Below are 11,636 nucleotides of genomic sequence, written 5' to 3' on the forward strand. Positions count from 1 at the left end.
ACTGCTGCCTTCTGCGAGTGCAGTAATCTGAATAACAGCTTTTACTGGCTGGACTGTATTGACTTCAGATTTAGCAACTCAGTCCTAAAGCCTCCCTCCCTCCCTCCCTCCCTCCCTCTTCCTCTCTGCCATCCCTGATTTCCTCTGTGCTCTGCAGACAGTCCAGCTGATGAGCGTATTGGCAGCTGCATCATTCCACCCTGCTGAGTTATTGGGATTTCTTTGCTACTTTTCCTGTTTTGTATTGAAGCTGCCCCCCACAACTGTACATGCACTCACTGTATGTGAGTGTTGTTGGGCTAATTGTTATTGACGGACTGCATTGTGGTTCTTCTTTTTTTTTTTTTTTTTTTGCTCTGTTTATTTATATATATATATAAAGAGAGAGATTTTTTTTTTCTTTTTTTCTGGCACCACCTCCTGGGGTGAGGCGAGCCAGAGAGGATGTTCTCATCTTCATCCAGAAACTCTCTGTTCTCTCCCTGGACGTCCATGGAGCAGTCGGACTCTGAAGTGCTGGACATCAGCACCAAAGTGCAGCTGCACGGCGTGCTGTGGAAGAGGCCCTTCGGACGGCCGTCGGCCAAGTGGTCCCGCAGGTGAGGGTGAGGTCTGACTTCTGCGTTGTCTTGTCATGAAATCTTAGGATTTCATCAGTAAAGCTCGTGATGGTCGTTTCTGCCGGTGGGAATAAAAATGATTCAAACTAAGAATCAGCTCAGGGAGAACCAGTTTTTTCTTTGGTTCTTTTAAAGCTGCCTTTAAAAAGTCTCCTCTGACGGCAGTGTTTAATATAATCTGTGTTCATTTACTAAAATCATGCTAAAACTAAATCATCTTTTCTAAGATATTGGACAAGTTGTTAATTTTTAAATCGACTCTCTCAGGCCAAGTATGAATATTATTTTTCCACTGATGTGAGAGCAAGAACATTTCAGTTCTTCCTGAATTTTCCATACTAACCAGCTAAAATGGCAGGAGCTGACGTTCCTCTTCTACCAACTAATAAAGCGTGCAGGCTTTTAGGCTGAAAGTGTCACTGATGGACATTTGGCCTTTTAGAACAAAACAGTTGACATGTTATGTATCAGAGGATTATTTTATATAACTTCACAGAGCTCCCGTCCCAGTGTCAGTATATCGTGACAGGAGCGTATATTTGGGCAGTGAAGTGACTGGATTGGTACCTTATGTCACGATAATGCTCTTAGTTTATATAACAGTTAAAACGACAATACACAGCGAGTCCAGTCCAGAAGGTCCATTTGCTGCTCGTTCTTTGTGACCTTTCCCGTTCGCTTGTGTCATGAAGGTCAACAGAATTAGATTTTGCTCGTTTGATTTTCAGTGCCAGTTGAGCTCAGCGATTTGGTTGGTTGTTGTTTTTGTCGTCATCACCGGTTTAGGGAAGATGCAGTAGTTTGTTTCAAATCTGTGGAAGAGAATTAAAACATAACATCATTTTAAAAGCTGTAATCTGAAGTGAAGTTCACCAGGTTAAAAAAAGAAAACGGGTTAGTTGAGATGGCGTGAAAACTGACTATACTGATACACTCTGACATTTGTTTTTTCATGAAGGCATGAAATAGAATCAGTTTACTTTTCGTTCTTGAATTGCATTTCATAATCCAAGTGAAAAATAATCTTTAAAAATACTTCAAAATGATCTAAAAGCGACATCTCGTGTTTTATTATTACCAATTACTGGTTAATATTTAAGTTGAAGGTTTTAACTGAAGATTTAGAAACTAGGACTCATTCACTTCTGTTAAATCCCTTCAGTGATCCATCAAGAAGATAAAATACAGAATACTCACAGGATCAACTGTGCAGGTCACGTGTTAATTACTGATGATTGAAACAAAAAAGGAAAAATGTGTTAGACTCACTGCAGTAACGCCATCAGATCCGTATTGAGAACTACAGCAGACCCTGGTTCCTTTCAGCCCCACAGGATTCACTCACTGCTGCTTTATTGTCTTCCTCGGTACAAAGATTCTTCATCATCAAAGACAGCTTCTTGCTCTACTATGCAGAGAGCGAGAAGAAAAACTTTGAAACCAACAGGTTCTTCAACATCCACCCGAAGGTGAGCACTGACACGGGAAAGAAAGGCGGCCATGATGATGTCAGGAACGTTTGTGCAGATAACTGATGTGTTTGTGTGTCAGGGCGTTATTCCTCTGGGAGGCTGTGTGGTGTCGGCTAACGAAGAAATGGGAATGCCCTTCGCCATCGTGATCAACCTGGATGACTTCACTGTGAGAGCATCATCTTTTTTTTCCCTTCGAGACACGTGGGCATACAATTTGCAGACACACAACACTGAAGAGCAACATTTAAACCTGAACGTCACAACAGGCTGCCAGGCTGAGACGGCTCTTTGATAATCGTCCTTTTATAGCTGTAATAATGTGAGGAATCACACTAATCCGGCCAAAAACAGGACACATAATGGAGGGAATTTAACTGCACGCTGGGACACGGTCCAGTTACATCCTCATCTACCTTCCCAGCAGCCCAAAGATAGAAATCCACTGTGTGTTTTACAGCCTGAGCCCATTACTGAGAAGACGCTGATGTAAAATACACTGTCTGTGCCCCAGGGGACCATCGTGCTGGCTGCTGAGTCTGAGGAGGAGCAGGTTCATTGGATGGAGATGCTCCAGGAGTCGGGGAAAGTGTGAGTGAAGCATGCAAAGTCAGAAATGATCACTTCATACGCAGAAAGGAGTGGGGCTCAAACTCAGAGCACATCGGTCTGTTTTGGACCGACAGGACGTGGAAGAACGCCCAGCTGGGGGAGGCCATGATCGAGAGCCTGGAGGCTCAGGGCCTGCAGCTAGCCAAGGAGAAGCAGGAGTACCTGGGTAAACATGGAGGAGGTCACATGACCAAAGTTTAAGCAGCTTAAACAGGTGATGTGAAACATTCTTCTGTCTCCAGATAAACTGATGGAGGAAACTGAAGAGCTCAGTCATCAGAGGGCTCAGCGAGAGGTGAGCATCTTTTTTATCATGAAATAAAAACATCAGAAAATAACGAAGAGAAAGCAGCCAATCGTCACATTTGGATATTGTCTCATTTGATTTATTGTTTCCACTTTAACTCTTTAACTTTTGAATATTTTTCTTAAAGAAAGCTTATCTTGTGTGCAGGAGCTGGAGCGTCTGAACCAGATTCTGGAGGAGGAGAAGCTGAAGTTTGAGGAGGTCGTGCTGGAACTGAAGGCCGAACAGGAGCAAATCAAACTGTGAGGACTCACAGCTGTTGTCTTTTTGTGTTGATCAGCTCACGTGACTCATTTTGTGTTGTGTTGCCGGTGGCAGCGACCTGGACGGCACGTCCCAGTCGCTGAAAGGTGTCGAGAGCGAGAAAGAAGAACTGAGCAACTTAACGGTCATGCTGCAGAAATCCATCGAGGTATGACGATCGCACAGAGCAGACTCATGTGAGCTCATCGATGTTGTCCTGACAGTTTTATAAAGCAGATATGGATGAAATTCTTGGATCGTTGTCAAAAAAGAAAAGATAAATAATACAAAGTATATTTTATGATTTCTATATATGATCTTATTATTTCAATAAATAACAATAAAGTATTAGTTTTTGTCCAACCTGAAAAAACGACAAACATTTTTGATAACTGAGCTGCAGAGGAGTGTTAGCTGTTTCCACCTTTTTTAAATGCTAATATTTATCATTTAATTCTGACATAAAAGTGGTAAAATTCTTTTCTAATGTCCAGCAAGAAAGCAGATAAGTGTTTTATTTATCTATAGATAAATATTACATAAAAACAGATTTTTTTTTAGGGGGGGTTGCATATAGTTTTTTACAAATAAAAAAAGTCTAATTTTACTCCTTAATTTTTTTTTTTTTAAACTTAAGTCTTCCTGTTAATTTAATTAAAGAAGAAGGATTATAAATTCAGGTGCAGTTGTAGCTTTTCAGGAGCTTTCATCAGTAACTGGAGTTCAGACTGTGGATCTCTTGCCGTGTCCTTCAGGAGCTGTCTCAGGAGAAGCAGCGAACCCTCGAGCTGCTGGGCGTGAAGCAGGAGGAGAAGGAGGAGAGCTCACAGTCGACCTGCACCAAGTCTGACGACGGGCAGCTGCTGCAGGACCTGCGACACATCGAGGAGGAGATGAAGATCCTGCTGAAGGAGAAGGAGCAGGCCGACGACAAGTGAGAGTCTTCAGTTTGGATTAGAGCTCTGGTGATAAAAACACCATTTTCCTGACACACGCTGAAGAGCAAATCTGTGTTTTGGTGTTTTGGTAACACTCCTGCTGGCCTTTCCTGGGAACTTGTGTGCTAATGGCACAGAGAATGGCACTACTGGTGGAAATGTGTATTGATCCCTAAACAGGCAAACCATTAATCAGCAGCAGTGAGTGGAATATTACAGGCAGCTGCTATCGACTGTGCAGCACTTATGTTCTGCTGCCATCGCTGACACACACAGCTGACTGTGCTCCTTCAGCACTGACAGTTAAAGCTGGATGCTGTGACACAAATCGGTATTCGAACATGACTCTAGGCAGTTTTATTCTATGTCATGTTTTGGCTCACAACACAATACAGTTTTACAGTAGATACATCGTTTTTGGTGACTCAGAAGATGGACCCCCCCCCCTCCACACACACACACACACACACCCATGTCAAACATGAATGGACGGTCCTTAGCTTAGCATAAAGACTGAAAACTAAGGGAGACAGCTAGCATGGCTCTGACCAAAGCTCCAAACAGCAACAACACATTATACTTCACCTTTTCAGGTGTGAAAAAGAAAGTATGAAAATGAAAAATCACTGTATTTGGCAGTGACGATATGTTTATATTCCAAATTACTGCAGATGCAGCTGGTTTCTGACGTTACAGGTGTGTGTTTGCTGCCGTTGAGCTCAGCGAGCTCAGCGTGGAGTCAGTCTGCACTATGAAGTCCTGCCAGTGAAGGAAACCTTCCACAGCTGACAAGAAAAGAGAATCCCTTAAATCTCAGTGGCTTTTTAAAGGTTTTAAAATGGATCAAATGAGTTGAAACTTTATCGTCACTCCAATTTAGAGAGATTATTTCTGTGCATGTTGTGTCGTCCAGGCTGAGGGAGAACGACCAACGAGCCAAAGTCCTGCAGCAGGAGAGGGAGTTCTACTCTTCCCAGGCCCGGACGCTGCAGCAGTCGCTCTCTCAGCTCACTGTGGACAAGCAGCAGACCGAAGCCGAGCTCAAGGTAACTCCGACATGACTCAGCTGCTCTCGGCCTGCAGCCACACAGCTCAAAGTCAGCAGGAAGGTCGGCTCGTTCATTTTGTTTTTCACGCTGATTTAAAAAAAAAAAGTACAAGAGTAAAGTGAAAAGAGTCAACAGAGAAAAAACAAACTAACTGGATTGTTGATTGAAACTTTCAATCATGATAATTTCCATATTTTTAATTTAAGGCAGATGAATTCTTTGCTTGCTTTGACTCATGTGAGCCTGTTTCCCCTAACAGGGTGAAACTAATTACACCTTTATTATGGTAATTGCTACAAAGACTAATGAGCCAAAGCACAACCCTTTCACAGCGACTGGAGGGACCTGCTGGCTGCACCTTAATGTCCTTCACCTCACTAACTTATTTTAACTGTTTATTCATGTGGTGAAAGTAGATTTCTGCTGATTCCTCTTTGTTTCCTCCACCCTCCCCACCTAAACCTCAAATTAAATGGTGGGCACCTCAAGTATTTAAGAATATAATGTAAGAATCTAGGCTAAAACAACAATCAGTATTTATTCTGTGAAATCTAATTTTTATTTAAGTTTAGTGTTTCTTGTTTTGCGCCTGTGGATCTGCTGTCAGTTTATTGTGTGACAAAGAACACACTTTATGTTGAACTCATTGTGTTACATATCATCCGCCCAGCTAATTTTTTTTTTTTGGTGGGTGTATTTGCTGCGTCAGGCAGAGATAGAGTCTCGGGTGGAGCTGGAGAAGAGGCTGAAACAGGCTGAGGAGGCTCTGCAGGACCTGGAGAAAGGCCTGAACTCGTTGGAACGAACCAAAGAGAGAGACGAGAAGATGAAGGGCGACGTGACCCATCTGAGGAGTGAGTGAAATCAGACACTCTGAATCTGATCAGTTCACATTACATCTGCCACGACTTTCCTGTACAGATGGTTGTCACCACACACTCACTGTGTATAATGTCCTGTGTGACTGCCTCCGTCTGGATGGAACATGTATTACATGTTTATTGTCATACATCCTACACTGATCAGCCCTAACATTATGACCACTGAGAGGTGAGTGGTCGGTTTCGTCCTGAAATTGATGTCAGAAGGGAAGTTGCGACTTTGATAAAGGCCGACCGATGTTCTGCTGGGAGAACCTGGGCCTGCCTTTTACATGAAGCACCAACATAAACCTGGTTCAGACCAAGTCCACGCCTTCATGGAGGCAGTCTTCCCTGAAGACAGGCCTGCTTCAGCAGGATAACGCTCCCCGTCACACTGCAGCAACAGTTTAAAAACCCCAGATCTCAATCCAATCCAGCATCTTGGAGGCTCCTGTTGTTGTTAAAGATGATTTCTCTTTTTTAGAAATCATCTTTAACAACTGTGGACAACTTAAAATTATTTCTTTTTTCTGTGTGCAGTTGAATTAAATGAAGTCACCAACTAGTGAATAGTACTAATATAGGACACATTTACATGGATGTAACATCAGACCCTGAAACGGAGGCAGCTAAATGAAACTCAGCCATAGTTCATGTTATTATTTACTTTATGTTGGAGGACAGTGAGTTGTGTGCGTGTGTGTGTATATATATATGCATGTATGATGATGTGTTGTGTTTATCTAGAGTTTTTCGAGGAGTGTATCTGTGCCGCAGAGATCGAGGCGAAGCTCCCAGCGATAATGAAGAACGCTGTTTATCTCCACAAAGCTGCAGCCCGCAGAATAAAAAGCTGCCGACTGCAGAGGAGAGCGTCCAAACGCCACTGGTGTAAGTCTGTGCTCCACACACACACTCACACACACACAGACACACTCACACACACACAGACACACAACAGATGCAGCCTGGCATCATTCACGTCATCACAGTCCATCTGGGTTCCCAAAAACAACAACAACAACAACACTCACAGCAAAATGAACACATTTTAATACACCACTGCTTTCACATGTTTCTCTCAGGAGTATTTGACACGTTTGAGCTGTTTGTTAAAGAACTGCTCAGGCACAAAGTGGAGACATTAGTGGTACTTGATGTTGGAGCAATAACAGTAACAACGGTAGTTTTGGTTGTGCAGCAGAATTAGGTAGGAGGAGTGTTGGTGACACAGTTTATCGTAAATTTGTACTTAATGATGCTGCAAAATTATGATTACTCATTTTTAATGTATCATTGAAGATATAAAATGCCAGAAAAGAGCGAGAACTGTCAGGAAATTGCTAATTTCAAACACAGATTGTCAGATGTGAGAAATATGAAGTCACAGAAAGTTTGTACCTCTCACTCAGCAAATCACTAAATTGACTATCATCATTTCTGTCCATTAATTTTTTGTTGATTGATTTTGTAACTGGATCGGAATTATAGTACGTCTTTTATGTATTCCTCTTTCCTTCTCTATCCATTTTTCTCTCTGCAGTGAAACACTCCAAGTCCTTCGCTGTAGCCAACACTGACAGCGGCAGCATGGAGGATCTGAGGGAGACGGCCCGCCGGCTGACCTCTGACAGCAGCTTCAGGGAGAGCGTCTACAAGATCATTGCTCGCAAGGACGCCACAAACAAAATGGAGGACTGAGAGAGAATTGAGGAGAAACGGTCCTTGATTTTACCTCAGTTCACACAGTGAGTGACGTAGAGACCTTGAACCCAAAGCCCACCGTTAAAGTAATTTAGCTGAATGTACACACGTCACCCTGATGGAGCCTGAGGCTGCAAAGTAAAGCAGACGGGATGTAACAGCACTCGTTCTCTGGTTTGTTCCAGGAACCGTAGAACCGCAGGAACTACAGGTTCTCCTGTTTGTGTTTGTGTCACATGAAGAACCCTAAAGATCAGGACTCAGACTGGTCCTCTGATGTTCAGGTTTGATGTGACTGAAGCCGACCAGCTGAGTCTTAAAGGGCCATTTAAATCCATTTGTATATTTGCGGTAATCCACTAAAATAAATTTCCTAGTCTGAATATTTTTTCACCAGCAAATTCCAAGTAGCTCTGATAATCCCGAGGATGGACCTCTTTGTTGTTCCTCAGATTTAGCTGAGTCTAAAACCCTCCGAGCTTTTGATGAACAGTAAAAGGATGTCTGCTGTCATGAGTATCAGCCTTGTTTTGTTGTTATTTAGAAGAGGCAGTGTGTGTAGGCCACCACTCGTTCTAACGTTGATAAGAGAATCCACTTCTCAGCCACGCAGACTTTGTTCCCGAATCATCAAAACTTTGACAAAGTTTTTGTCTGAAGGAGTTTTAGTTCCTGCGGTTCTGTAGCTGCTGGAAAGCTGCCAAATACCGATAACAACATCAACACAGCAGCGGTGGAGCCAAACTCAAATACAGAGCTGTAGTCAGTTGTTAGTTTTAAAAAGTTATGCTAAGTTTCTTAAATATAAATTTGAAACTGGTTCTCAACCTTTTTGGCCTGTGATCTTAAAAAAAAAAAAAAAGGTTCTAAATGTCTCACATATTTTCATTAAAACAATTTGAGGTTCAAAGAGGTAAAATCATCACTTCACATTTCATCAGATTAGCAGAAAAGCGTCACAGAACTTAGTTTCCTCTTCCTTCCTGCTCTGCTGATCATCTGTCAACTCCTCAGATTCACCTGCTGACCCGGCGGAGACGCCTGATCTCTGGTTGGGACTCACCGGACTAAAAAATGTTTTAGGCTGCGACATCAAATTGATGCATGAAGTAAAAATGTACTTTTCAGTGAGTACTTGGGACTCATAGTAGTGTAGTCATTAGTTGATAATGAAATGACATTTTACCAAACAAGTGACTAGCTCTCTGCATCATTTCCTTAAAAGAAAAAAACAAAAAACAAAACGTGTGTTTAGTTGATAGCAAAGATGAATCAAAGCCCGTGTTGGAAAATGTTTGTTTTTATTTTCATGTTTTGAGAGTTAGCTCTGATTGTGTCCTTTGCTTTAACAGAAGGTTGATGAGAACGATGAGCTCACAGGAGTGTCTGATATTAACCTTGACCTTTTCATTATTGCTCCATCTGATAATCCGTTTGTTGACGAAGCAACTCAATGTAATTCACACAAGCAAGCAAATCATGATAATGTACAAATGTTCAGTAACTCAACAGCAGGAATGATGTAAAGAAAAGAAGCCCACATGTCACAGGAAGGTAAGAAGGAACATACAATGGACTGAACAACATGCCTTGATGCTAATAAAGCTGTGTTTGAACCTTGTGAACATCATTTCGCTTCTGCAGGTAAAAGGCTGTAGGTTCATGTCAGGGTTACTTTCTCAGCAGCACAACAGATGGCATTGTCACCAGTTGAAAGTGAATACAAAGACTTTGATATGGATGCACGTCCGTCAGAGGAGAGACTTACAAAGCTCGGTGTGGGAAGAAGAAAGCTTCTGCTGGGGAGGATTGTGGTTTACGTCATCAGGACCTGCAGCACAGAAAACCAAGAGTCGGACACAGAAGCGTTTGTCAGTGACCTCATTAGACGGCATGTTTAAACACAGCTGTGTAAAATGTGAAAATCCTTTGTCTGCTCACAACTCCATTACAGCGTCCATCAACTCTGGACCTATAAATTAACCAGAAACGTTAAATGAGCACCTTTTAGAAGACGGCCTACGAATATCCAACATCGCTTAGAAAATAATCATTTTCAAAATATTTCTTTTGGTCAGTGTTTCTCAAAACCTATACTCACTTATCTTTAGACAAAATCATCTGCTCTGTGCGTGGAAAGATATTTTCCTTCATGCTGTCAGTGACATTTATAAAGCAGTTCCAACGACAACTTCAGCTTTTATGGGAACATCTATTCGCTCCATACAAAACAGGAACTGCACTAATACAACTTAGGTCATCTTTGGTGAGTACAGATGAGAGTAAGTTTATAACAACAGGCATCAGCAGAAGTTAAATGTTCAGAAAGTGTTTTCACTCTGATTTTTGGCGGTGTGAGCCGTGAAACGCCAGATCACTCCCTTCAACCTGTCGATAAATTTGGTTTTGTGTCTGATGTGCTGCGGTTCGCCTGTCAACGTGTGATTAACCTCAGAGGCTTTTATGATGCTACCTCATGTTAATGACCTTCTCTAAATCGGTGACTTCATCTTTTCAGTCAGCATCATAAACACCCACAAATCTGTCGTCTCATCTGCTAACTTTACAGATGAGCTGTCTCATCTGTAAATTTAGTGCCCCCCCCCCCCCCCGACCTGATTACAGCACGGCTCAGTCTGGGACATAAGCCTGTCAGCCCTCTGCTGCCTTAATGCCTCATTTTTAATTCAGTCTGGCTTTTATCTCGGCGGTTAGCAGGTATCAGACACCCGTCTACTTCCTGGCTGTGGTCGAAGGGCTTTAAAGGACTCGCTGCTCGACACAGACACGCACTGCACGTAGTTTTTTCCCCAAATTAATAATCCTCCAAAGGAGCAGACCGAATGAGCCACCAGAGATTCTGTCGCTATGGCAACGGCAGCATCAGAGGTTGAAAACTGTGTATCACCCTTTCTTTTTCTTTTCTTTTTTTTTTTTTAATCTGAGAGATTGTGGGATTAGTGCAGCCAGAGGCCTTTAGAGCCTGTTGTTGGCTCAAATTGATGCTTTTTTTTTTTTTTATTCCTCTGGACTGTTGAGTTGAGGCCAGTGTGACAAAAAAGAGTTCCTCTGGCTCTTTTGGTTCCAACTGCAGAAAGGCAACACGTCGTGCTAACACAAAAGACACTGCATTAAGTTTAAAAGCAGCAAAACAAAAACTCGTACCTGTTGACCTTGGCAGGATCCCCAGGCGGCTGTGCTGGTAGCAGACTGACTGCAGTGGGGGGGCTTCTCTGGTTATTGGAATCTGACATGAGGAGGAACGTCCTCTGGGGGCGGGACCGGAGCACATGGCCCTCCAGCAGTGCGTCCAGCTCGGGGATTTATTCCCCGTCTATATCTGGCTGTGTCACAGTCCTCGCTGGCTTTGGGCTCTTGGGGCCATTTGCATTCTGCTTTTGATTTCTTTCCATGCTTAGTTCTCCCTTGCAGGAGTTCTCCCTTAAAAGCCTCTGCAGTTGTCATGGAGTTGTGCTTCCTGGTAAACAATGACTCTTTTCATTCCAGCACGGCTTTCAGTCCAGCAGCTGAGACAGACGGAGGACAAAGACACGGAGTGGTGGGGTTGTGTTACTGCACAGGCCGCTCTCTACACTGCTGGAGTCCCACACGGACTTCACTGTTGATGATGTAGATTGTAGTCTCTTTACATCTGTGACACAAAATGATTTGGTTTGATTCGATGGAATAAAAATGGTCAAAATGTCGTCAAACTAGCTGACGGGTAAAGAAACACGAGGTAACAGAAGTAACACTGAGGCTGTTTATGAGGAGGAGGGTAAAGCTGTCGAGTCGATGAGGGCCATAAAGGAGGCGAGAGCTGTGGCT

General features: G+C 42.9%; 1 protein-coding gene across 1 annotated transcript; it reads left to right on the forward strand.

Annotated features, from left to right (window-relative positions):
- The first annotated feature begins 444 nt into the window (after positions 1–444).
- Positions 445–7,908, forward strand: plekhd1 (pleckstrin homology domain containing, family D (with coiled-coil domains) member 1). The gene is made up of 13 exons (XM_029494307.1): positions 445–599; positions 1,996–2,089; positions 2,172–2,261; positions 2,607–2,683; positions 2,779–2,870; positions 2,947–2,999; positions 3,159–3,253; positions 3,330–3,423; positions 4,010–4,188; positions 5,106–5,238; positions 5,951–6,095; positions 6,852–6,995; positions 7,648–7,908. The coding sequence occupies exons 1-13, from the start codon at positions 445–447 to the stop codon at positions 7,803–7,805; spliced, it is 1,509 nt and encodes a 502-aa protein (XP_029350167.1). The 3' UTR covers positions 7,806–7,908.
- The last annotated feature ends 3,728 nt before the right edge of the window (positions 7,909–11,636 follow it).

The sequence above is a fragment of the Echeneis naucrates genome, chromosome 22 (genome assembly GCF_900963305.1).
Source record: "Echeneis naucrates chromosome 22, fEcheNa1.1, whole genome shotgun sequence".
Classification (NCBI taxonomy): domain Eukaryota; kingdom Metazoa; phylum Chordata; class Actinopteri; order Carangiformes; family Echeneidae; genus Echeneis; species Echeneis naucrates.